Source organism: Camelus ferus, chromosome 6 (assembly GCF_009834535.1).
Source record: "Camelus ferus isolate YT-003-E chromosome 6, BCGSAC_Cfer_1.0, whole genome shotgun sequence".
NCBI classification, from domain to species: domain Eukaryota; kingdom Metazoa; phylum Chordata; class Mammalia; order Artiodactyla; family Camelidae; genus Camelus; species Camelus ferus.
In genome coordinates, this window is record NC_045701.1 from 21,975,995 (window position 1) to 22,001,309 (window position 25,315).

Genomic DNA, 25,315 nt, shown 5'->3' on the forward strand with positions numbered 1-25,315 from the left:
CAATTCTGGAGGAAAAAGACAAAAGACTCAAATTTTGAACCTCAGAGATAGGGAACTAGGTGGTGCTATGAAAAGAAATGGCACGATGATCAGAAAGAGGCCCTGGACAAAGGAGGAAGGACGGGAACCAATGACATCTGTTTTGGACACGCTGAACCTAAGATGCTTCAGGGATATTTAGTAGGAACCATGGAACATTTAATTTAGCAACATATACAAGAAGTTGGGAGAGAGGTCAGGACTAGAAATAGATATCTGAGAATTATTCACATGGAGGTGAAAACCACCAGTGAAAATACAGTGAGACAGAAGATAGAGGGAAGGCTGAGGCTGAGGAGAGAGATGTGGGCAATACCTATTTTTAGAGTATGGAGAAGATGAGGTCCTAGGCAGTCAGAAAGGGAAGAGGAGAACCAAGATGTCAGCGAAGGGGAGAGTTCCCAGAAGGAAGGGGTAGTTGATGTAAGTGCTATAAAGAAGTGAAGGAGGCAAGAAACGAACTCTCCAGAGTCCAGAACCATCTGCAACATAGGTGGCACAGCACAGGGTCCCAAGCAGCCCCAAACCTCTAACACAGGATCTCAGGAACTCTGGGCAAAGCCTTCTAAGCTTTTCTGGTCTCTCTCCCTCACTCTCTTCCTCTCTCTCTCTCTCTCCCTCCCTCTTCCCCTCCCACCCACCCAGTCCCGAGATTTGATCAGCTCACAAGCTAGAGGAGAGGCACTAGCCAATGAAAGATCCAGTGTGTGGAGCCAAGACAACGGCACTGCCAGAGAAAGGCTTCTTGCCTGAGCCCATGGCATAGGGGGTTTGAATCTGTTCTTCCTTTCTTAGTATGAGGGACTTCTACAGGGAGTCTGCAGAAGCGAGGGAGCAGCTGCTTCCTGGAGAGACAAAAACTAAGAGCCCAGAGCCACAAAAGGACAGGGTCATCTAGGATTTAGCTGACCTCAAACTGGTAAAGAAGCCCCAGCAACTGGGAGGAAGTGGATCTCTGTTTTGGTTGCCATGTTTTGTTGCCACCAGTTTCTTTCTTCCCCCTTCTCCTTTTCTCCACTTCTGAATCCCACTCAATACAAGTTATAAATACCTGAGTTATAAGTCATTCCAGCCAAATTATGGGCTTGCTATTTCTATAAACAAACATGTCACAGACCTGTCCGAGGCAGAGCCCTCTCTGCCTTTCCCTCCCTTCCTGCAGGTTAAGAATAACTATGCTTGTCTCTTGTCCACACACTACACTCTCATCTCACAAAGCAGATTCTCTCCCAGACTCTGAGAATTGCCACTTATGCAAAAGCCACAGAGGAAGCCCAAGGCCAGCAGGCTTTGTGCAGAGACTTAGCCAGCTAGGCAGAGACCCAGGGACCAGCCCTGGTAGGAGGAAGGGGGAGGTGGGTATCATGCCCAAGCTCACTCATTCCTGCTCCTTCAGAGTCCAAAGTGCCATCTGGTCAGAGGCAGGAAGGGACACAATGGCCACCACAAGACTGTAGAACAGACTTTGCCTCTCTGCTCAGCTCTTAATCTCTCCCCCATCTAGCTGATTTATAGTCTTACTGTCTATTACCATGAAGTCTCCCAGAAACAAACAACTTTTAATATGACAGAAAAACCAGGCTCCCTCACTTAGAGCTCAAGATTAGTTGGAGTTGAGCCAATTCCACAGTGCTGGGATTAAAATAGCCTCAGCTTCTAAGGAAGGTGAGTCTGTCACTGCTTGGGAGGAGGTGACCTTAGAGATCCTTTAGCCATAAGCCCCTGGAGACTAGAGAACAGAGGTTCCCAATCCTGGCCCGTTGAGAGAATTACTCAGAGGGCTTAACGAGTTTTTTTCAGATAGCAGTCCCCAGCTTTTCCCCATCCCCTGTCTCCGCAAGATTCTAGATCCACAGCCATGGAGCGGGTCAAGAATCTGCATAATAAAGTTCTCCACGTGGTTCTAGTGATTAATCAGGTGGGGAACCATTAAATTATAAAGCATTTGGCCTTTTTAACCCCTCCTGAGACTAAGAAGAAAAACAATGTTCCGAGTATTCTTTCAAAAAGACACATGGGCTGTGAAGGGTCTTGGGCAGAGAGAGGATCTGCAGCGATAACAGCTACCATCTACTGAATGTGAACTCTGTGGGCAAAACTGTGCTAAACGCTTTACAAGATCACCTCATTTAATGCTTCTGACAACTTTATGAAGGACTAGTATTATCTCCATTTTACAGATGAAGGAGTTAGGTAAGTAGCGAGTGGGAGAACCAGGATTCAGACCTAGGTCTGCTTGGTTCCAGAAACCATAGGGTTCAAGGAGAGAGTTCAGGTTGTCCAAAATCACCAGAATGTTGGCAGTTTCTGAAAGAGTACACGGGGAAGTCACCATGCCATCACAGAGGCTTAGGGACAGGTCTGAGAACCAACGGAGAAGGTAAAGGGCACAGGATGTAGTAGAGAGGTGACAGAGTCCTCTCCTGCTAGCTTTACTGTTTTTTAAAAAATTAGCTGGTCTTATCAGTAGCTTAATGGTCTAAAAATGGGTTCTGACCTCTCCACACTGAGATGGTTGCAGAGAAAGAGCACAGAGGGTCTTCCAATGTCAGAGTATCCCACGTGGTCAGAGCTTGCCCACGTCCAGCTGGCACCAGAACTTACAGTCAACAGACAGCTGACACTCATTTCCAAGGCAACTGACATTACAGAGTCAGAAGAAGAGGAATCTGATTCCGTGTGCAGATGGAGGAAGAGGTAAGGATGGTATCAGACCTCAGACCAGAAAGGAGGGAATGAGGGGCCTCTAGCTAAAGGACTCAATTATAATATAACCAACAGCACGCGCCCAAGTCCAAAGAGAAGCCTTGGCAACACAGTGCCTGGGATAAAGCAGGGATTCCTACCCCACCTTTCTCCTCCAGTTATCAGAAAGATAAGCATAGAGGACAGCTCAATTTAAGCAACCAGAATAAGAAAAATATTTTTTTCCTCTCTAAGGTCACTCTTCGCTACAGCAAGACCAGAATCACAAACAAAGCTTTATGAGCTAAAAGTCTAATCATCAAGAAAGGTCGAATTCTTCCTCATTCACCAACTCTACATGCCTGGGTTTTCTTAATCTTTTGGTTTCCAAACGTTGTAACCAGGGAGAATCCTAACTGTTTCTTATCTGGACTAAGTGTGCAAAGTGAATGTGTGTTCTGGGACATCAAGGGGAGTGGGGAGGACTCCTGGTGCCCACACAATCATGCAAACTTGTGCCATGAGACTCTCCTAGAAGAAGGAAGGTTTCTTCAACGTGTTATTCTCTATAAAATGCTCACTTCCTTTCCATTCCTAAGGCCAATGCCCTGGCTAAGACTTTCAGTACCACATTCCTGGATATGGCAATGGCTTTCCAATCAATCTCCTTACTGCAGTCCCTATCCTACCCCTGCCAATTTATCAAAATAACCTTTCCATAGCATAACTATGATTACACCTCTCCCCTGCTCAAAAACTTTCAATGGCTCCTTACTGCCAACTAAATAAATTACAAATGTCTTGGCTTAGCATCCGTCAGTGGGCCCTCTTTTTCTTCTATTTCCTAGTAGTCACTTCCATGAATCATGTGTATTTGTCAATCTGGATTATTCATTATTCTGGAAAGGAGCCTCGCGGCTTTATTTTATATTCTTCTACCTGGAATGCTCTTCCCTTCCACCACCCCATACTGAAACCCTACCCCTCCTTTAAGAACCAGCTCAAATATCACATCCCCTATGATTCTTTCTGTGATCACCCTGGCCATAAATTACTCCTCCCTCATTGGTATTCTTTACAGCAGCACTTAATTTGCATCATTCACATGGTAGGTACTACTCAGTACTTTGTACAGGAATTCTTCATGGATTTTGTATTATCTCTCCTACTAGCCTATAATCTCCTGGGAGGCAGAGGCTGTGTCTCACACAACTCTATACTTACAGCACAGGGCACAGTGTTTAATATAGTATATTTGTTGAATCCACTTTTAATACTTTAAAAATATTTGTGAATATTCTTTGATTTATCTTACTTGGTAAATTCTTTAAGCTCCTAGAGAATTCTCCATTTATCACAGCCAGCTGTAGAAACTGGAGTAGGAAGCAGTATTTTGACACCTTTCCAGAAAAGACTGGGGAAAGCCTAAAGGGAATAAGCCATGTGCCTTCAATGATTACAAACAAAACAGTTTTATCCCCGACTTTAGCAAATACATGCATGGCATGGCTCTTCATAAATCTGACAAAATTATAGTTAACAAGCCTAAAAGGATCAGAGATAATTTTTGTTTCGTAAAAGTAACAATACTATTGTTTAAAAAGAGCTTTACTGAGGAGGGAGGTTATAGCTCAAGTGGTAGAGCACATGTTTAGCATGCACGAGGTCCTGGGTTCAATCCTCAGTACCTCCTCTAAAAATAAATCAATAAATAAACCTAATTACCTCCCTCCCCCTCAAAAAAAAAACTTTAAAAAAAAAAAAGAGCTTTACTGTCCTTTTTAATCAGAAATGACTGTAGCTATCAGTAGTTATTCTGGATGTTAGAATTATGAATGGCCTGTTTTCTTCTTTATGGTTCTTCATATAGTATAAAAAAAATCTTTTCAGAAAGGACACGTACTTCAGAAAATACAAAAAAAAAATTATTTACCAAGGAAATATCTTTGAAGATATCAGAAATGAATGATCTCAAATTTAACAGGTTAATGACAAATGGGTAAGAAAATATTTTTATGTCCTATTATTACTTAAAAAACAAACCAAGTTTATTATACCAGATATATTTTCCAACATTTGTACATAAATGCTTTAATGAGTATACAGATTTTAAAATTTAAACATTTTAGATTTAAGTATGAAATACACGTTTAAATTGGAGAGACTTTTACCTTTATTGTTTTTTTCTACTTACAAAAATAATACAGATTCGTTGTACAAAATTCCAACATTACAGAAATATAGAAATGTAGATAGTGAATGTCCACCATAATCTACTATCCCTCCCTGAGGTAACCAGTTTTAACAATGGTTTGGTATTTATAGCTTCACAATTTTTTCTACACATATACTAATAAACATGTTTTAACAAAATATAAATAATCATTAACATAAAAACTGTTAAACAGTTTGCTTTTTGTCACTTAATAGATCTTGTATACCCTCTCATGTCAGTACATATAGATTAACCTCGTTCTTTTTCAGCAAGTATAAGGTATTTCATTTTATGGATGTACACCAATCTCCTATTGATGATTACTTGGATTACCTCAAAGATTTCACTATTGCGAATAACACCCCCCCCAAAAAATTTTCAGTTATATACACTTTTTTGTAGTGTGAATGTTTGCATAGAATAAGATTCCAAAACTATAACTGCTAGATCAAAAGCTAAAAATACGTAAATTTTTTGCTAAAGGACATTTCCAAGTTGTTCTCTAAGAACATGAGATCAACATCTGCTCTTACCAATAGTGTAAGGGTACGAATGCACTTGTTTCCCCCATCTTCACATAATTTTCTTTAAGCAAAAATTATTTAAATAGAATATTTCACTCATCACAATATTAGAAACTTAAAACAATGGGTTTTAAAATGAACAGTTTTTACTCTGCCTTCAAATTCTTAGTCTAAAAGGAAGCTCTAAGACCAATTCACTTCCCAAATAATTTCTCAATATAAATGAATTAGCCCTAAAAGAAGAAAAAAGTTTTATCTATTTCTAGAGAAGATACTGCTGTTAAAAAGCATGCTCATTATTCGGTGATTTCCAATCAGACACAGTCAATTAGGACTCTCCTTATTCCTGGTTCACTAGTTTGACTTTTTTAATTCCCCAAAATCATATTCATAGCCCTGCAATAAATTACACAGTAGTTAGTATCGAAAGGAATATTTGCTAAGCCTTTCTTTTGGTCAGGGTAGTTAAAGTATTATTGATACAAGTTAGAATATTGGCAAGAAAAAGGTACTGAAGATAGGTCATGATAAAAAGCTACACAGGGAGGATGATTAAATGTTAGAACAGAAGGAGCTGAACCTGCAAAAAAGGACTTCTCACAAATGGAAACTTGAAGGAATAAAATCTTGCCAACAAATTAGAAGAAAACTCCTGGGTATTCTAGAAATCTATGGACCCTGATAATATTAGCAACACCGTAATAGCTGTAAACTTATTTAGATCTTACAATGTGCTTTCACGTTCATTAAATATCATTTAATACTCACAAAGAAACCAGCTCAGAAGTGAGGAAGTGAGGAAGGAAGCTGTCTCGCCAGCCCCCATTACAACACACACACACACACACACACACACACACACACACACACACACACACACACACACACACACACACACACACACACACACACACACACACACACACACACACACACACACACACACACACACACACACACACACACACACACACACACACACACACACACACACACACACACACACACACACGGCTACTTAAAATATTGCCCAAGCTAGAGCATTAGGGGCATCACTTGGGAGCCTGGTAGTAACGCAGAGTCTCAGGGCGGGTCTGAAACTCAATCTGCATTTTAACAAGACCACTGGCCTCTTGCCCCAACCCCACCCCCGCCACTAATCTGTCTGCACCTTAACTCTTAAAAGCCCTGTTCATTAGCCAGTTCTGGATTTGCTATGAGGGAAAGTCTCTCCCACAGCTGCTGTGGAGGCCTCACAAGGGAGACTAAAGCAGCCTGGGGAAGGAAGGACATCATAAGGAGAAAGGCCATGTTTAGAAAAGTCAGCAGCAGGTTATTATGTCGTATGAAAACCATCATGATGTGCAAAGATACTATGCTTTCCCAAATAGAAGCTGACTGACAGTGTCAGGGTACTGGAGGCAAGCCTGCAGCCAGCCTGTTGCATGTTTCGTCCTGACAAGCAGCTGCTTGCTTTTCACCAGGCAGGAGCTGAGTGATGGCAAGAGTCAAGGTTTCCGAGCATGCTCTCAGCTCCTCCCCCCCTTATCACAAACTAGCTTGGGGTTTCTCATCAGGACTAACTGGGGCAGCTGCAGAAAAGCATGCATTAAGATCCTATGATTTTACACCCATAATGTTATCACTGCTTCCTATCTGAGGAAAGAAATCAAAATAATACACATTTGAGATCAGGTGAGGCAAGGCACTCAGCAACCCTGGAGCCACCCTAGCCAAACAGAGTCAGGTGGGCAAATGACCTCATTTTTGCTCATTTTCATGTTCATTGAACTGTGACTGTCATCATCCAGGTCAGCCCTGGCACAGGGCATTTTAGATCCAGTTTCTTTCACAGAAAATAGGCATTTTAACTCAGTGATTGTCCAGTTTCAAAGACCAAGTCAGGTGTGGGTAGGGACAGCCAAAGAGGTAACAAAGAGATGGAGAACAGAGGGAAAGAGGGAGAGATTTGGGGTAGGTAGCACGAGCAAGCAGTGAGGAGTGTGGGCTACATGATCAACTGCCACCTAAGAGGAGAACAGTTTAAAGCCCCACGATACCCACACACAGAAACAACCAAGGCATCTGTTGGTCTCCACTTCACCCCCTCTACCTTGCTCCAACCTCAAGAGAGAAGCAGCAACTGCTTGTAGCTTATAAGCATCTGGAACCACACAGCTGCATCCTGTCAACTTGATAGGCATGTAACCCAGAACCACAAGTTGTACAGTTCCTAACCGTACCCCAGAACAAAAAGTGGGGACACAGTTCAGGAAATCTGTGGAGTTGGGAGTGGGAAGAGGAGCAAGGATGTAGAGTGAAAAGGGATACCGAATGATGGTTCTAAAATATCAGTCTGAGAAGTTCATTACATTAACTTTTATGGGGAATGTTGGGGGAAAAGTGTATTTTTTTAAGGTACTATGCTTTTCCAAGCTGATTGCTGGATGTGACTCTTGGCTCTAGCAATATTAGGCAAACTTCTGTGCTCAGTGTCACGTTTTGCACATGAAGATTCCCTGGGAGGAGTATAGGATAAAGATTAAGAGAAGGAGTTAAGATAGCCAAGGTTTGAACACCAGCTCAGTCACTTACTGGCTATATAACCACCCCCTACTCACCTGACCTCTCTTGGCATCAGTTTCCTCATCTACAAAATGGGGAGAGTAATAGTACTTGTAGTGGGATGGTGTGAAACTTAAATGGGGTAATATAAGTACATGCTTAGCACAGTACATAGCAAAAAGCTCAATAACTGTTAGCCATTATCACCACTACAAATATTATTGCTTCCAGGATTGGGAGAGTAAGATATGGACAAGAAGCACTGACAACAAAGGTTGGAAAGGGGTGGTTTCAATAAGGATATTGCCTAGAAGTGCTGAATGGCACAATCTATAATGGATGGGAAAAGACGCAACTTGAAAAGTCAAAGGACAAATAGACAAGATCAAGTCCTTGGGTATTTTAATTTCTAACAATAAAATCATCTCAGTTATGCAAGACAAAAACCTCATTTCACCTTAATGACACCGCTAGTATCACATCCTTCAGAAACTACCAACACACTGGCAGTGTTTATCTCTTGACTTGGGTGGTGGTAACAGGAGCAATCATTTTATAATCACTCACAATATAACACTGTATTATTATATTCCATAAACTTTTCCATGTTATATTTCATCTTTTTTTAAGTTTTGTTTTTTAAGTGCCAGCATCTTTAAAGGGTCAGCTGAACTTACAGGTAAATGACCAGAAGCACCATTAAAGGAACAGAGTTAGCAAAGCCAGATGAAAGGTACGATGGAAAGCCAGAAACTGTAGTGGGCTCAGCACAAATGAGAAGCAATGTTCAAATCCAGAAGAACCTAAGGAATTCCTTCTCAGGATTCCTCCAAAAGAGAATCTGACAAAGTGTGTGTGTGGTGGTGGTGGGTGGAGGGACAGCCATGTGGTTTCAAAGTGTTGTTCCAAAATCTTCCAATATATTTAAATCTCAATTATGAGTGAAGAGGCAGGGAAGGGAAAATGTCTTTAGCTCCATTCCAGTTTTAGTGGGAGAGATAAAGTATATAAACTTAAAATATATATATAATCTAAAAAAGATAGTTTTATACACTAGGGAAGCAACACACAAAGCATTACAAACATTCTCTGCAATAAAATAAGAGAGGGTGGAATTTACTGCCTAAAAGTCGAAGAGGAGATATCCATACTGTGAACTCGTTCTTCTGTAACCGCTCTTTAAAACCAGAGGAAAATGCTGTGGCCAATTAAGAAGTACTGTGGACTTGCTGATATAACTGTTGGGAGGAAGGAAACCAAGATCTGGAAAATCTGAACAACCAAAAATACCAACCCTCAAGATCTACACTGCCCAATTTGTTTGTCATATTCACTTTATTTCTTGCTCTCCCTACCCTTCTCCCTTTTTTTAAGAGGTAACAGAAGTTAAGGAAAAATCCACAGTGTGGATTTGATTCAGTAAACTTCCAAACAGGTGGGAAATTCTCATCCCACATCTCTACTGAGAATTGCTGTAAAAGGAAGCTGACCGAAAACAATGGAGCTCAGAGGAGAGGCATAGCTTATAGCAGTGGGAATGTGATGCATAATACAACAAACCCTGCTGAAAACACTGTAGCTTTCTTTCCCTACCAACACAGCAGTCTGGACATGAAGTAAAAACCAACAGACACTCTGAGAACAACAGTGGGACACACCACATTCCCAGAGAAGCTTAGTTTCAATAAACATAGTCCCAAATTTTAAGCCATAGACTGTTTTCCAAAGGGGCAGGGATGACAGCCACAAGTCCAACTTTAGACTCGGGTGGTTGACAGAGGTTACAGAGGTCAAGCTGAAGCCTCATTTCTATGATTTTTTTTTTTAATTAATCAAGAAATGAAAACACACAGGTAACAAATGGAAGAAAGAAGTGAAGTCAGAGAAACACCAATGGCCCCAAAGACATTCAAAATACTGGCAAGAAATAAGACAGTGACTCAAAATGATCCAACAGGGGAAACTTGCCCTAAATTGCAAGCTGAGAAAGGGAAAAGAAACTTGGACAGTAGCAGTGCTGGTAGACTCCAAAACGAGTGAGGCCAAGTAGATGAGGGAAGATTTTATAAGACAACTTAGAGCCTGAAGAGGTTGGACTATTTTAGACAGCATAGCAAGAGGTGTTGGGCTGGGGAGAGAAGAATTCTCTCTCCGGTGAGAATCACTTTGAAGGCTGAGGGCAGCTGCAGACACCGGAAGGAGAAGGAAATGGAGATCAAAGGGAAAAAAACAGAACACCTCACACTTTTCATTGTACACCACCTGTTCTGAGGATCTCAAGACACTTTGCAAGCCTTAAAGAATACATCAGAGACAGAAAATCCAACAAGAACTTACCCAAGTTCACCAACAAAGACAGGTGAGGGGCAGGGCTGCTGGCCACAGAGGCCTCTCCTCTTGGTCATCTATTCTAGCTGGGGAGCCCAGGGAGTGTGTATTAAACACTAAAAACTCTTGGTTCCTATGAATCCCAAGGTAAGTGGGTGGTGGAACAGTGACATAAAAAAACTGGCCAGGACTCAGGGATATTATCATAAAGTTTCCTATTCCTGCCTCCTGAGGAAATTCCTGCTGATCTGTCTTAGTAAGGCAATGATCAGCTCCTCATATCTGACCCTGCAAAGGGCAGTTTCTCTCAGATCTATCCCTCATATAGCAGTTTACAGAGCGGTCAGTCTAGAAGACACAAAGGAGATTTAAAAACAACCACCACCAAAAAAACTATTCAAGGAGAAGAGTATACTTACTGGGCTAGCTTTATATTTTATATATATTTATATTTATATATTCTCAAGAAGCCTCAATGGGGACTTGGGTACGAAGTCGACAGATTTCAGGGTCCTAGCACTTAAGCCAGGAGTTCATAATCCAACTGGGCTTCTGATGGAATTTAATATATACACAACTACCAAACTCTACCCCCAGAGGTTCTGATTCCATATAGCTAGGATAGGGCCCAGGAATGTATATCTTTTAAATTATGTCTCACTGCCCTCCAGACCCCACCCCGATGTTGAGCGCTATCAAGCTAGAGCCAGTGATCCATGAATGTTTGAAAGTGAGTATGATCCCCTACTACCAAACAGGCAGAATAAATAATCTCAATACTGATATAGGGCTCAAATATTAAGCAAAAGCTGAAATTAGATTACTGCCAGTATTTTTCTCCTCTATGAAATTCACCTACACAAACTCTTCCTGGAGCCACATATTAAAAGGCTTAAAAGGCTCAAAACACCACCATACAAGCAGGCAGGAGAAAAACTGGGGGTGGGGTGGGGAAGATTGGACTTATATTCATGAAAACTAAGAACGAGAAGAAAGTTGCAGCCACCTTGCCCATTGTTTTCAAAGGTATAATATGTAACTCAGATTGGATTAATGGCTATGAAGGAGGAAGAAAATTTCAAAACCTTCTTCACTCACTTTTTAAAACCCTAACAACCCTCTAGCACAGGCAATCCTTTTGTATCTCTAACTTAAATCTTGCCTGCTCGGCTTCAGTCCATTTCTGTCCTTTGTTAAAATGAAAAACAACCCAGCTCCCTCCACATAAAAATCCTTCAGGAACTTTAAGAAAAGAGGGGGAGGGTTAGCAACCAAGAGCACACGCATTGGCTTCTTAAGGAAAGCACAGCCTCAACTGAGACGACAGAAAGAACCGACAGTTGCACAGGATTTGAAGTTGAAGGGTGTTTACATCTGATAACTTTGAGTTACACTTCATCAAGACTCAGCAGATCTGGCATAAAACCTCAAATTACTCCTTTCCAATTCTATTATGCTGCAGAGACTTCCCTCCCTTGGAAAAAGTTTAGTAAAAATTCCAGCTCTCATCTGCTCTCTCTCTAATAACTTAAATCCTCATCTCTTCTGGCTCTCACTTCAGCTTTTAGCCATATTTTGACCATATTTCTAACTAGGTCTCTCCTGAATTAAAAAGCCTTTAATGAGCACGACTTTCCGCATGTATGTAGTTCCCCTTCTCTTTAATGCCCTTCATACCTAAATAGGCTGCATGTCTACTTCTTTTTCAACATTTTATTATTCCTCTTTTTTAATTCCTAACTTTGATTTCTCTTCTAAGGAGGTGACAAACTCCTCCTAATCACTTGCTATTCTCCTGGAATTTCAAGTATATCTCTACTATATTTGACATCTTTAAATTACTCTCAGTCATTTATTCATTTAATATTTACTGCATATCTTACACCATACTAAACAGTGTGAAGCAAAGGAAAAAGAACATGACCTTAGGAAATGAAGACATACATAAAAGAACAATTAGAGATTGGTTCCCAGGTAGTGGGGCTAGTCAGAGAAGGCTGTGTGGCTCCAGTAAATATAAAGTTGGATCTAAAAATAAGTGGAGAATTTGGTGAAAAGGCTACTGTATACAGAAGAAACAGTTATGATTCAAAGCAGCAGGCCATATGAGGTAAGAGCTGCATAAAGGCCCCCTGTCACTTCCTTCTTTGCCCCTACCCCCACCTCGTGAAAGGCATATGTCTTTTGGTCTTCAAATTTTGTTTCAGGGTTAGTTATCCATGAATCACAAGATCTCTGACTACTGCCATGATTACCCACAGCTACCACATATTAGAGCAGCTTACAAAGTCTTATATTCCAGGTCTTAACGTTGGTTACCATGAGGCAGGCTTTTAGAATCATCTTTGATAGAGAGTCTTCAATAAGGAATATGGGGAGTCAGGCATCTGCAGGGTCCCAGGAACACAAAGATAGCTACTACTTTTGGGTGCTAAAGATATACACCAGCACTCTTGTTCTGTCAGACTACTCAAGGGTCATTCAACTTCAGCTAAGTATTTCCTTCATTCACAGCTCTGGGACAAACAAAGCCACTTAAAGCAGTCTGAAGCACTGAATTCCTGTTTGAAACAGGGATGTTTAATGGTGACACCAAGGATGCCCTTTTTTTAATGTTTTCCTGCAGCACTTCTCCTCTCCTCTTGCCTCAGGATTCATGGTTCAAGCATCCCTTCCTCTGTGAAGTTTTTTTTCTAATTCCCCTAAGCTGATTTAGGTTCCCTCCCCTGTGCTGCCATTAGCATTCCTTTATACATACTTCTAGGACAGCACTTGCCACATTATGTTGTAATTATTTGTTTATATGTCTGACTGGCCACAAGCTCTTTGATGGCAAGGATAATGCTTTATTTATCACTGATTCTACACATGATAGGCACACAATAAACGTTTGTTGAATGCATCAATGATAAATGACATGGTAAATTTTAAAGAATGGTGACCGTACCTTCTGAGTTTCAGACCAAAATTACAGTATTAATACTGAAGACTAAACTCCCATCATACATGTCTATTACCTCTACCATTCTTGGTCAGAAAAAGAGGCCAAAGATATGAGAAGATGGTTCTAACAGTGCTAGTTGTTGCCAAGTTACCAACCAAGAGTATGAGAGATTACAGTCCTAAGACTGACCCAACACAACAAATGAGTGAACAGAGCCAAATCTAACACAATGTCTATGTTTCAGGCTCATTCTCCTGCTTCAGGAGACTATGAACAATTATTAATAAGGGTCCTTGGAAAAGTCACTATCTCCACGGCCATGTAAACTTGTGGCCAATTTTGATTCAACACAATCTCTGCTGAAAAATACAGGAAAGGTGTTCACCTTCTGACCAAATCCAAGTATGGTTCTGCTAAGGGACAGGGATCTAAGTCTGCCCAGAACTCTGCCATGCTGTACATTAGCACTCTAAATCACTCCTCACTGGTTCTACTCATCTCTGAAGAGATACAGCAAGGCAATAAAATGAGGCTGTCTCAAATGCACTGTAGCACTCCTGCACCACACAAGGCTACTGTGTTCACTGGCTGTTAGTAAGACACAAAAGTCTAATCTGATCCTGAGGAAACAAGGCCCTAAATTCCCTCAGGGATTAAATAAATTAAGTCTACTTTTGTATTCCCAAACTTGTGGGGCTCTACAAAGCTGAAGAGAGCATATACACCAACACCCAGACAAGTGAAGGGATGGAAAGGGACTTGGTCTCTGAGGAACTTCTGCAGCAGGGTGGGATATGGCTCTTGGCATACAGTGAATGAGAAAAGCAATGCTCAAGGGCAAACCAGAATTGCTTGGTTGGCAAGTATTTGGCCCCTTGCATGTTATCATTCCTAAGAAGCCAAGAAGCTCCAGTTAAATTATTTCAGGTCCCTTGAATAAACAAATAAATTTGTTTTGAGCCCAGGCAAGAGCATTTACCAAGCCAATTCTTCAGACTAGGTGTTATAGCATACTTCTTCCTGCTGCTATGTCTTACATAACCCCAGCTGTGACACTAACACTTGCGGCTACCTTACTGGTAGCTTAGCCCTTCACAAGGTATGTGGTCCCACTACCCTCTTCTAAGAAGGGCAACTGAGTCATAGCATAACAGCAGGCTTCCTCAAGCAACTCTTCGTAGTGAAGCCACAACTGAACCCAGGTTGCCTTCCTCACGTTCCTTTCTTTTCATCCATGAGTCTTAGTATGCTCACCGGTGCTTCTCTTTTTCCTTTAATCTAAAACTAAATCATTGCTTTTCTGAGGGGCCGAGCTGGGCACACTTGATCCTTTAGAGCCAACATGAGCTTTTAGTTCTCCTTCCCAAGAAAGTGTAAGGTAAAAGAGGTACATGGAGCAGAGGAGGGAAGGGGAGGAAAGAGGTGGCTTCCAATACTAGGACTCACCTTGGAGCTGAGGTCCTCTCGCCGGTTTCCTGCCTTACTTCTGCGTAATTTGATGGAGGGGGATCGCAGAAGGTTCTTGATCCGGCTGGTAATGGTTGACCCTTCTACAGCCATCATGATGAGGAGCCCCCGGGTCAGTGTCTGGCCCAATCTTGGGACTTGTCTCAACAGCGGCTCTGCTTTCCCACTCCACAGGGCCTTTCAGTATGCCCTCTCACTGACCTGAGACGGCAGAGTCCACCTTACCTTCTGCCTAGCCATCTGCAGCTCCTATCTCTAGGTATTGCCCTCTCGCTTCTCCATCCCCGCCTTCAAGCCCTGAACGGTTTCTTACAATGCCCGAAGGACAGACTCCTGAAAAGGAGGTTAGGGGGCGTTTAAAAAGCCTGAGTTGTGAAGAAACGCCAGGCCAACACCTGCCAGAGATGTTCGACTGTAAGGATGGGATGGGCCCTAGTAGGGTTAGTGGCCAGTCTGGTTCCCGTTAATTCCCAACTGTTCTCATGGCCACTGCAGTGCCCAAAAGAAGGAGGCCGCCGAGGTCACCGAGGAATCCCGCAGGGGGCCCGGGCACCTGCGCTGGCAGCCGCAGGGACCTTGAGGGCGGCGGGGCTCGCTGTGGCCCTGCAACCCGTTCTGCCACGGGAGCCTCCCTCCCCCACCCACGACCCTCCTGAGTCGCTCGGCCCTCCACAGGAGCCCTAGACTTATCTCTTTCAGCTCCCTCAGAAGCCCCCTACTACTCGCCAGCGCCCCCGCTTGGCCCCAGCCTCACCAGCCCCGGGGCGCGGGGGCCGCAGGGCTCACAGCGCCCTCAGGCATCGCGCTCAGCGATTTCAGCTTCGTAGCGACAGCGGCAGCAGCAGCTATGGTGGCACGAGCGGCTCAAAACGCGAACTACCGCCCGGGCTCAGCTACAGGCTGGATGGGAGGAGCCGAAGCGGGGGGTGCGGTGTGTACGCAAGAGGGCGTTCCCAGGGTGGACGAGTAAGGCTTGTGAGGGGCGGAGCCAGTGAAAGGGCCTAGGAAGTTAAGGACTGCGGGACTCAAGAACCACGGATTCCTCACATGCAGTCGCGGGTATCGCTCCTAGAGGAGGGTCAACAGAACATGGTTTCACAACTGAGAAACCGAGCCTTTTATGGTATTATCAGGCCTGGTCCCCCAGACAAGTGCACTTCTCAGAGCCCCAACAAGACGGTAACCACGCCCCCAGGGTGTTACGGTTGGCATTCGATAGGCCCTAGGGACCAGAGGCGAAACTAACTCCTAGCTCAGAATTACACGACTGAGGTACAGCCGTAAGGCTCTGCTCCCATCGACCCCAGCCAGGGGCTGGGATTTAAAGCTGTTGGAATAGTTCCTGCTTGCCGCCTGCCTGGAGTCCTGGCCTACGTAGAAATGACTCTCCTGCGTAATTTTTTCGACAGCTAAGAAGTGTATTGAACTAGGTTACCTGATTGACCATGATAAAAGGGGTGGGAGCTGATAGTCTAGAACAGCGCTTTAGGCGGGGAGGGGGGCAAAAGTGAATGTGCCTATGGGACTTAACTTGTTTCGTGATTTCTTAAGCCTCCAGTGTCCCATCGCGCGCTCATCTAGAGTTAACTAGAGTTTTGTTGCTCCAGATCTCTTCCATGTTCCTGTCAAATTTTACTGGTGAAACATTTTTCCAGTAAAGGTCACCGCCAAGCCTCCTGGCACTAGATTTACTGGTATCGTTTTTCTAGCTCTTGAGCGGGGCTGGGGGGGACACACAGAAGAATACCTTTACGTATTATTTCACACGTGTCTCGACCTAGGTTTATTTTCTAGTAGCCTTTCTGCCTCGTTGCTACTTCAACAAATTACCTTAAAAAAAGGTTAGCTTACGCCAAAAGAGAAATAGTACACTAATGTATCACTCATCCAATCCAGGTCCTTGGAACCCCTGGGGAAGTTGGCAATGTTAGCAAAAGGGAAGGAACCCCAACCCACTGCTGCGACTGCGTCTTGTACAGCCAAGAGGCAAAACAGGTTATGTACTTGTGTATATGGTAGCACGTATTAAAAATGAAAACTGTAAAGCTCACAGATTGACATAAAGATCTGGGAAGTCATCTCCTAGAAGACCAACTGGCAACAGCTACCAGAGGCATGAGGCTTCCTTCCCTTTAAGCATGCACCGCAGATGAAATGACATATAAAATGGGATTTTCACATTTATTTCTCAAATCTTGAGAAGGCAAGGGTCATTAGCCACAACAGTATGAAACGGGGTTGATTCCTTCACCTCCTTGCTATTCTGTGATTATCTCCAAGAGGTAATGGAACACTGCTAATGGTGCCACCTGGTGTCCTTGTTTATGTGCTGCATTCCCCAGCAATTGCCATCTCCACCCACTAGAATTGTCCCTAATTCTCTCCAGATCCTTTTGTGTCCACTAGTGGTTTTCTCACTTACCTAACCACTTATGGCCAGGAAACGAGTTTACAAAAAAATGTCATTGGTCATTTCCTGTCAGGAGCTACCCTGGTTTATCCCCTTAGAGAAAATGTTCCCCAAATTACTCCCATCTGAAGCTATAAAGTTGCAGAAGAAAATCCAAGCTCCTGCTTTCGTTGTCTTAAGATGATCTAGGCGAAAACCAACTGAGAACAGTGTAATGAAGAGACTTCTGCTCAGAAAATAGTAGTCCCAGGTCCAGTGTGAATAGAAGCATTATTCCCTTTTCTCCGAATTAAGTAATTGCTATCCCACCCTCCAAAATGCAGCTGTCCCTTATGTATTTCACTATCCATGTGCTATTTCACTTTTTATTCTGCTTGTCTACATCCTAAATATGTATACATGGTTGTCAGATACTAAAATTGTACATGTCTGTTTTGCACTATGCTCATTAGATCAGATTTTAAATTCACCCTAGGCTTAACATGCAAATAGATGCAATTATAAGATCCTGGAAAACTAACAGTCTAGAGTAAACATTTGCTCACTGATTCAAATATTTATTGAGCACCTTTACATGCAAGGCACTGTGGGACTGCTGAGACCAGTATTTGCAGTTGGAAACAGGATAGATCTCAAAATGCTTCCAAGCCTACTTTCCTACTTAACAGAATCTAACAGCAGAACTTACAATAAGAACTTAGTTGAGTTTAGATGTCTCAGAATTTTCCAACTCATCCCATGGTTTAGCCTTCTCACCCACCACACAAACCTCCATCACTATTATTCAGCACTCAACCTATCTTTGTAGAGTAGTTGAGTCATATTTAATATACTATTATGCCTCAGTTCAAATGCTGCATGTCAAATTATTTTTCTAATTTAGTTTCAAAAATGCATTTTTGACTGATATTTTTTTCTCCAAATGGCAGTGTCTATTAACCGCAACCTTTAATTTTTCTCTGCATCCAGCAAATTCATATTCATGTAAAATTTCATTAGCGATAATACAATAAAATGAAGTACTGATCTCCTTATAAGCATTTTCTTAAAAATCAACAATTCTGTGCAAGAAATATATTGACTCTTGTTTATCACTCACTCTCTATAAAAGCACCCTGAAAACGTGCCTACTCAGTGCCTCTGTGCTTTTTTTTTTTTAATCTTCTAGGAGTGAGGAATGAAGGTTAATCCCCACTTTTCAGACCCATTTTCAAAGTGCATTTACCTCTCAATTCACCTGATACCATTCCATTTCAAAATCTCAACTAGTATAATTGGGTAGGGGGGGACTATACTAATTAAACCCTGCTCCAAATAGTATATGGATTGTCTGTCTTCTCTGTTCAAAACATTTTTAAATTTGTTACAGAAAGGCATATTGTCAAATATTTCATCATAACTGGGGGGGGGGGGGGACACCCTGCATTTACTATAAAGTTACACAAAGTAAACTGTATGAAGTTTATTAATTGGGCTTGATCTGTTGGTGACCTTAGAGTAGTTCAATGTCAAGTTTTTGTAAACTGTGATACTAGTTAACATATAGCTTGCTTTAAGAACATCTGTTGTCCTTAGCCACAAAGACCTGTTTATGTCCTGTTATTCCTCAAGGTAACAGGTATATTACCTTGAACTCTGGTAGTATGAGGCTAATCTTTCTTCACTGTAGAATGACTCTGAGACAAATACTTGCCATTAAGTTGTACAAAATTTCAAAGTCTCCATGTAAAACACATTGCAAGGATTAGAATACCACAAACCTCTCCCAAATGGCATGTCAGAAACTTTGAAAACAGTAAGGAATTCCTATGATTAAACTCCTTCAGTGACACCTCTCCCAAATGTTTCAGGGAATTAGCATTCTCTACTCCAACTCAGCAAAAACCTCCCAACAACCAAGTCCTGCTTTAATTATTATTAACTGATTTATTTCAAGTTTATACATTCTCACTTCCACTTGCCAAATTTCTTCTTAGGGTTCTAAAAAAATAGTCATTTTTCAAAAGCAGAAAAAGAAAGATATATATTTAATATATAAAAGAAAAAGCTAAATCTGACATAATTATATTCTTAAAAACATTCCATTTATTTACAGATGTATAAAAAGGCGAATTATTGGTCTACTGAGATCATGCTTCTTACAGAGTTAGGGTGAGAGCTCACTAACCTCCCAATTCCTTAACTCCTCTCACTCAACTACATCTTTCATAATCACACATGTAATTTTCATAGATCAGTTTCTCCTGGGGTAAGGTTAAAGGGTAGGAGTTTTTGGAGATCTTAGATTTCTATCAAGACTGCAGGATTGTTCTGAAGACTGATCCCTCCTCAAATTAGCCCTGACAACTTTCTAATTCTAAGAGATCTTGAAAACACCATTATCTTGGAGGTTTGTAATGACATCTGCAGCCTTCCTTGAACACCTGGTCTCATCTCTCATTTCCATCTTTGTACACATCTCATAAACAGAGTCAAATATCTTCCCATCAAGAACTGAGTATTTTCTATTTGTCTATTTTCTTAAAAAAGAGAACAGTGTTCAGAAGCAGAATGGTCCTTCTTTTCCTGAGGATTACTCGCTCACTTGCCTGCTCCTTGGCTGACCCTCAAAAGCTGTAACAAGAGCCTTGGGAAGTCAGGAGGAAATGTGAAGACAAGACAAGCAAAGAAATAATGGGAAACTGCTATACCTGGATTAAAGTACTAGCATCTCCAAGGACAATTACTAGCAGGGAAGACAGGTGCTGGACTCCTTGGCTAAGGCATTGAATGAAATCTCCTGGGTAAAGAGAAGTGGGAGGGATAATGAGAAGCTGAGGGGTACTCATTACCTACTTCAAGCTTCTTCAGTAACCTTTAGAGGTGGGAAGGTTGAATGCTGATGAGCAGGTCTAGAAAGGCAAGTAGCAGAAAACCAACAAAGAATTTGCTCCCACTGCAATTTGCAGAGGAAAATTTCCCACCCTTTTCAATCTGTTTATTACCAGAGTTACTAGAAAGGGAACCAACCATGGAAGTAATTCACCAGCTAGGACCATTCCAAAGTTGGTCTCACAACCTAGTTCTGAAGATACGTTGAGTGGGATTTGGGATAAAGAAGGCAGGGGATGTAGAAGAAACAGCATTACCTAGGCACAGCCCAGGCACTGGAAGCTCTTGTGTTAGTGTTTCACAACACAAGCAAATCCTGTCAATGAAGACAGAACAGGGGTTACATTCCAAATATAATTACTTAAGAAAGGCAAAATGCAGCAGCTAAATCCCAGTTTATACATTTTCAGAATAGTGATTCTTGCCCCCAGGAGTTTCCAAGAGACCCCTCAAGTGCACCATGATTATTTACAAACTAGATAGGAAACATCATTTCTATACTCAATACAAATCTCATCTTCTAGGTTGAAAACTTCAGCCTTTGAGAAATCTATGAAAACAACTATACAAAAATATAAATATCTTTATCTTTACAGGCTGTCAGTCCTTCACATCCTGACAGCTAATGAGTGAAAAAGCTCTACAGATCACTGAATCCATGGTAGCAGGTAATAAAAAATATATCTTGTGATTCAAATACTGCCTTATTTCCCTGGTAAAGAGTGCCTACTGTGACTTTTCATTTCTTTACATCCTGTGCAGGTAATAGTGAATGAAACCTTCAAGCACCAGGAGGCTGGTTTGATTTGGGAAATATCCAGCCCCACAGTTTTTTATTTTGGCCACTGTCTCTGGTATGGGAATGCTTTTCACTTTAGCTCTCTCTTGAGTGATGTGATTTGTGAAAGGGGCTCCCTCTATGCCTACACCTCCAAAATATATATTCCAGGTAGAAAACCCTACTACTGTGAAATGGTCTTTTCAACATCCAAAGACAGTAAGGGAGAACTAGTATTTTTTTTTAACATCTCAAAAATGATTACCTTAGTAATTTAAAAAAATTTTAAAGCATTCCTACTTTACCAGAAGGCTTGGATTTATAATTCTGATTGAAAAGGTGAGGGAATGGAAGCTACTTGGGGTATGAAAGAAGAGAAAATTCTGTTGAACGACACAAAGTCCTTCACTTTGGTATTCCATGGTACCCATCCTCTCTCTCCCTACTCTTGAAACACCATCTAAAAACTATCTCTTCTGGATCCCTTTGCACAAGTGCATCACATTCCTTGGATTTCAGACTTAAAACAACTAGAACACCACTATCAACTAAGGATCAGTCCATAGCAACTCCAAAGTCTCAAGCAGCTTTTTCTCTGGGAGGGAAGAACTAGGAACCATTATGGACCCTAGTCTTGCTATGAACTCCTTGGGTAAGAGGGGCACCTCGTGTTCAGTAATGGATCACATCTTCTAAGAGGATGAGGAGACCCAGCACCACAAGTGAGGTAACACATTTTAACATGATCAGAATTTCATAGTAGTAATTTCTTATACCGAGGTCAGCACCCTACCCCCTTTCTCTACCATTATCCACTGCATCAAAGTCAAGGATCACAGTTCCATGACACAAATAAACAGATGCCTGCAGAGAAAGGAGGTTTCCCCTCACAGCCTGTCTTCTGCCTGAGGACAAATAAGTTCATTTCCCTGCAGAACTTGGTGAGACCCCAGAATTGCCCAGTTTGGCCACAACAGGTGCCAATGTAGGCATCACCTTGCTCTCCCGGCATTCCTGGTCATTCCCTGTTAAGTTCATTTTGTGTCCAGCTGATCCAACTTTGGTGGCTACAGGTGCCAAACAAGGCATCACCTTGAGACTCTGACCATCTGCATCACTGGAAGGATTAGCTACTTTTAAACCCAGAGGTGCCAACTTTGGCATAGGCCTCCACAAGGTATCTGTGCTGCTGTTTTCTAGGCCAGCCTTCATGTGTAGGATGGGGGGTGAGGACACACTTTCAGGCTCTGCAGGGATGCCAGAAGTATTCTTCCCTCCATCACCAACTTTCCTGTGGGAAAGAAGGGAATCCTTTATCTCAGTGTCAATAACAATCTTAAGGACATCTGGCTCAGAGGCTGGTTCTGCAAGCTGTTTCTCATTCTCAGAAAAGTCATCATCTTCCAAGTGCAAGAGGAGGGGACTGGCAGAGTCACTCTCCCCTTGTACATCAGGCAACTCTTTCAAACCAGTTCCCAAGTGGCCAACTTGGAAAGCTGCTCTGTTCCCAGGAGGAAGCTTACTGATAAAAGCCTGCCGAGCATCCCCTGGGAACTCTGTATCCATAGAACTGGGCAATTCAGCCAGGCTAACAGAGTCATCATTTAACTGCTGATTAAGAAAGGCAATCTCATTGAGCAGAGAAGTCAGTGTCTCATCAGTATCATCCTCATCTTCCATGTTAGTTAGCAGTTCGCTGGGATCCAGTGCTGCTTCCTCTATAGCTGATGCTACCTTTCTCAGTTCCATCTCTATGCTTGAGTCTTTGAGATCTTTCACCTTTAATTTATGAAATGAAGATTCCTTCGGCTTCAGTCTCTCCCGTCTTGATTCACTCCCTTTCCACTTATACTGAATCCCTCTCACATCACCAGAAATCTTTTTGGGTAAGAACTCTCGTGCTTCTTGCATACTGGAAACATCAACTATTTGTGGAAAATCAGAATCTTTATTTGACAGATAAACCTGTGTTGGGCCCAATGTCACTCGGCCATCTCTATGGTTGCCTCTGGAAGAGACTCTACCCGAATCTTCACAGGAGTTATCTTCATTCCTGACAGTGTTTTTCAGGTGGTCAGGTGGCTTGCCATCAGGAACTTCATGAGGATATTTGCTGCCACCCATATCTACCAAACCTCCCTCTGTGGCCAATGATGTCACATTAACAATTCTTGGCATCATAAATAAGTCGTCGTTTTCTGGGGGGGGAAAAAAAAATTCATTTATATCTAAATGGTAAGCATCTCTTTCATTCATACCTAATGACTATCTCAGGGAGTTGTAGTTAAAATTTCACGAGTGTACTTTTATCAAGAAGATGAAAGGAAATATCCATTGTTTCAAATTATAGACCTAGCCTAACAAGAAAATAGGTAAAATCTAACCAAAAGACTCTGATATTCCATCATCAATAAAAGTTCTATTTAATTATTTTATAGAAATGCTCACCAAATTTATTTTTTATCCTGAGGCAGACATGAATATCAATTCTGTTTACCCCATTGACTGCTACTGAGGGAAAAATGAAGCCCCAAAGGCAGCAGTGTAAGAAAGTATGACTCTTCCAGATAGGGTTTAGCAGTTATTAGTAAGGATACTCTTTTTCCTTAATAGAAATTTAGGTGCCTATAACCTAAATCATCAAAGTGAGACTTCCTTTTCAACTCTACTCCTTATCCCCAAAAGGGAGGGTACTCAAATTAAATCAAGCTGGTAATGTAGGAGTGCACCATCACTGAGTACAATACAAAACTGATAAATATTTATCAACACCAAAAACTAAAACAATGATTCCTCATCCTCCTTTTACTTTCATATCTTTCCAATTCTTTTCCTACTTAGAAATAATGAGACATCACAAAATAGCTCCCAAACCCAGATAAAAAAGACTAATCAATACCACAGATCGAGCCAAACATGTTCTAAAAAGAGAATCTTCTCTGATAGAGGCACACTCGAATACAATAGCTCTTTAACATTTCAGAACACATTCAATGGCTTTCTGTGTCACTGTGAGATACCAGAGATAACTCTTTTTTACCATCCATAGAGGACAACAATTATGACATACCTGATTGAGCCACAACACTGCTGGCAACTTGAGGTTTTAGATCTGCTTCTAAGAGAGCAGGAGAAACAGTTACCACTGGTCCTGAGAATAGGGGACCTTTTAAGGTGAGCAATTGCCCTTGCGGAGTCATCACGATGTTAGCAGAGGTGTGTGGAGTGTTAGAGGGTGAGGTATTTTCTGTAAGGAAGATCAGAAATTAGTTAAGGATAAAAGATCTTCACCTAATGCTAGTGTACATATAGCCTAGGACCTAGGAGACATCCCTAAAAACATACTCTGACTTAACATGCAAGAAGTAAATTTCAAATTTAGTTAGGGAACCTCAACTAGGAATATAATTTTTGAATCACTTTTCACTGAGTAATGATTACCTGTCCAATGACTCTCTTAAGAGACAGAATTTCTTATTCTTGAGGAATAGAGCTATGGAACCACTTTTTCAATGGAATGCTTCTGATAGTCTTGATGGAGAATCAGGATGAAGGCACACACAATTCTATCCCTAGGGTTTGCTTTCCTATGTACCTCTAACAAATTACTTCAAGTTTTTCGACCTCACTTTTTCCATCTGTAAAATAAGGTGACTGCACTAAATGATGATTAAAATCTTTTCTTAGAAGTAACATCATTTGAATGTGCATGTTAAAACTAACTCACATTTTAGTGTTCACCACTTCTTAGTTGATGTAATAAAGCGGATTTCCTTGGTTTATCCACTGGGCTACCCAAAGAGTAAAAAAGCATGTACCATTCTCAAAGGATATGAACAAGTCACGTAGAATCAGTATAACCTCACTTCCAAAATCAAGATAGGAGAGTTAGAATTCAAAACCAATTTACTTTGTTCCTTAATACCAATTCATCGACAGATTACAATGTGCTGGAAAACAGAGCCTGAATTAACAACCAAAAAAAAATTTTTTTTTGAATTTCCAATTTATTTGTCTCAGCTACATTCAAACGTCCTCAACTCACGAGCAGGAACTGCAAGGAAATCAAGAATTCATTTTTGGCGGGGGGGTATAGCTCAAGTGGTAGAGCGCATGCTTAGCATGCATGAGGTCCTGGATTCAATCCCCAGTACCTCCTCTAAAAATAAATAAATAAATAAACCTAATTACCTACCCACTACCAAAAAAAAAAAAAGAATTCATTTATAAAGTCTGAAAAGATGACAGCTTAAAAAAAATACTGACAACACTAGAAGAAAATAAATGTCTAGAGAATGCTGTCAAAAGTAGATCTTATATGTTACCATGACTGATAGCCTATTAAGATTTGCTAGAGTGTATAAAGCTAGAAACTGAAATCTAATGTAGTTAATATTCTAGCTTTTATACAACCCATCTTTAATTCATTAAACTAAAATTATGGCCAAGTGAAGACATTCAGTCCTCCAAACTAAACTAATGTTCATCT

General features: G+C 41.5%; 2 protein-coding genes across 20 annotated transcripts in view; both read right to left on the minus strand.

Moving 5' to 3' along the window:
- Positions 1-16,117, minus strand: part of MAPKBP1 (mitogen-activated protein kinase binding protein 1) — a 49,318-nt gene extending 33,201 nt beyond the window's left edge. Inside the window, exons 1-2 of the mRNA XM_014554322.2 lie at positions 15,522-16,117; positions 14,747-14,968 (exon numbers count right to left, since the gene is read on the minus strand). Of these exons, the coding sequence (XP_014409808.1) occupies positions 14,747-14,863 (117 nt within the window). The 5' untranslated portion in view covers positions 14,864-14,968; positions 15,522-16,117. The remainder of the gene's footprint in view (positions 1-14,746; positions 14,969-15,521) is intronic.
- Positions 16,118-18,323: 2,206 nt separating this feature from the next.
- MGA (MAX dimerization protein MGA) overlaps positions 18,324-25,315 on the minus strand; it is a 151,986-nt gene continuing 144,994 nt past the window's right edge. For all 19 annotated transcript variants that reach the window (XM_032481446.1, XM_032481442.1, XM_032481444.1 and 16 more), the window contains 2 exons: positions 23,897-24,073; positions 18,324-23,024 (listed from right to left, as the gene is read on the minus strand). In XM_032481446.1, the coding sequence (XP_032337337.1) occupies positions 21,748-23,024; positions 23,897-24,073 (1,454 nt within the window). In that variant the 3' untranslated portion in view covers positions 18,324-21,747. The remainder of the gene's footprint in view (positions 23,025-23,896; positions 24,074-25,315) is intronic.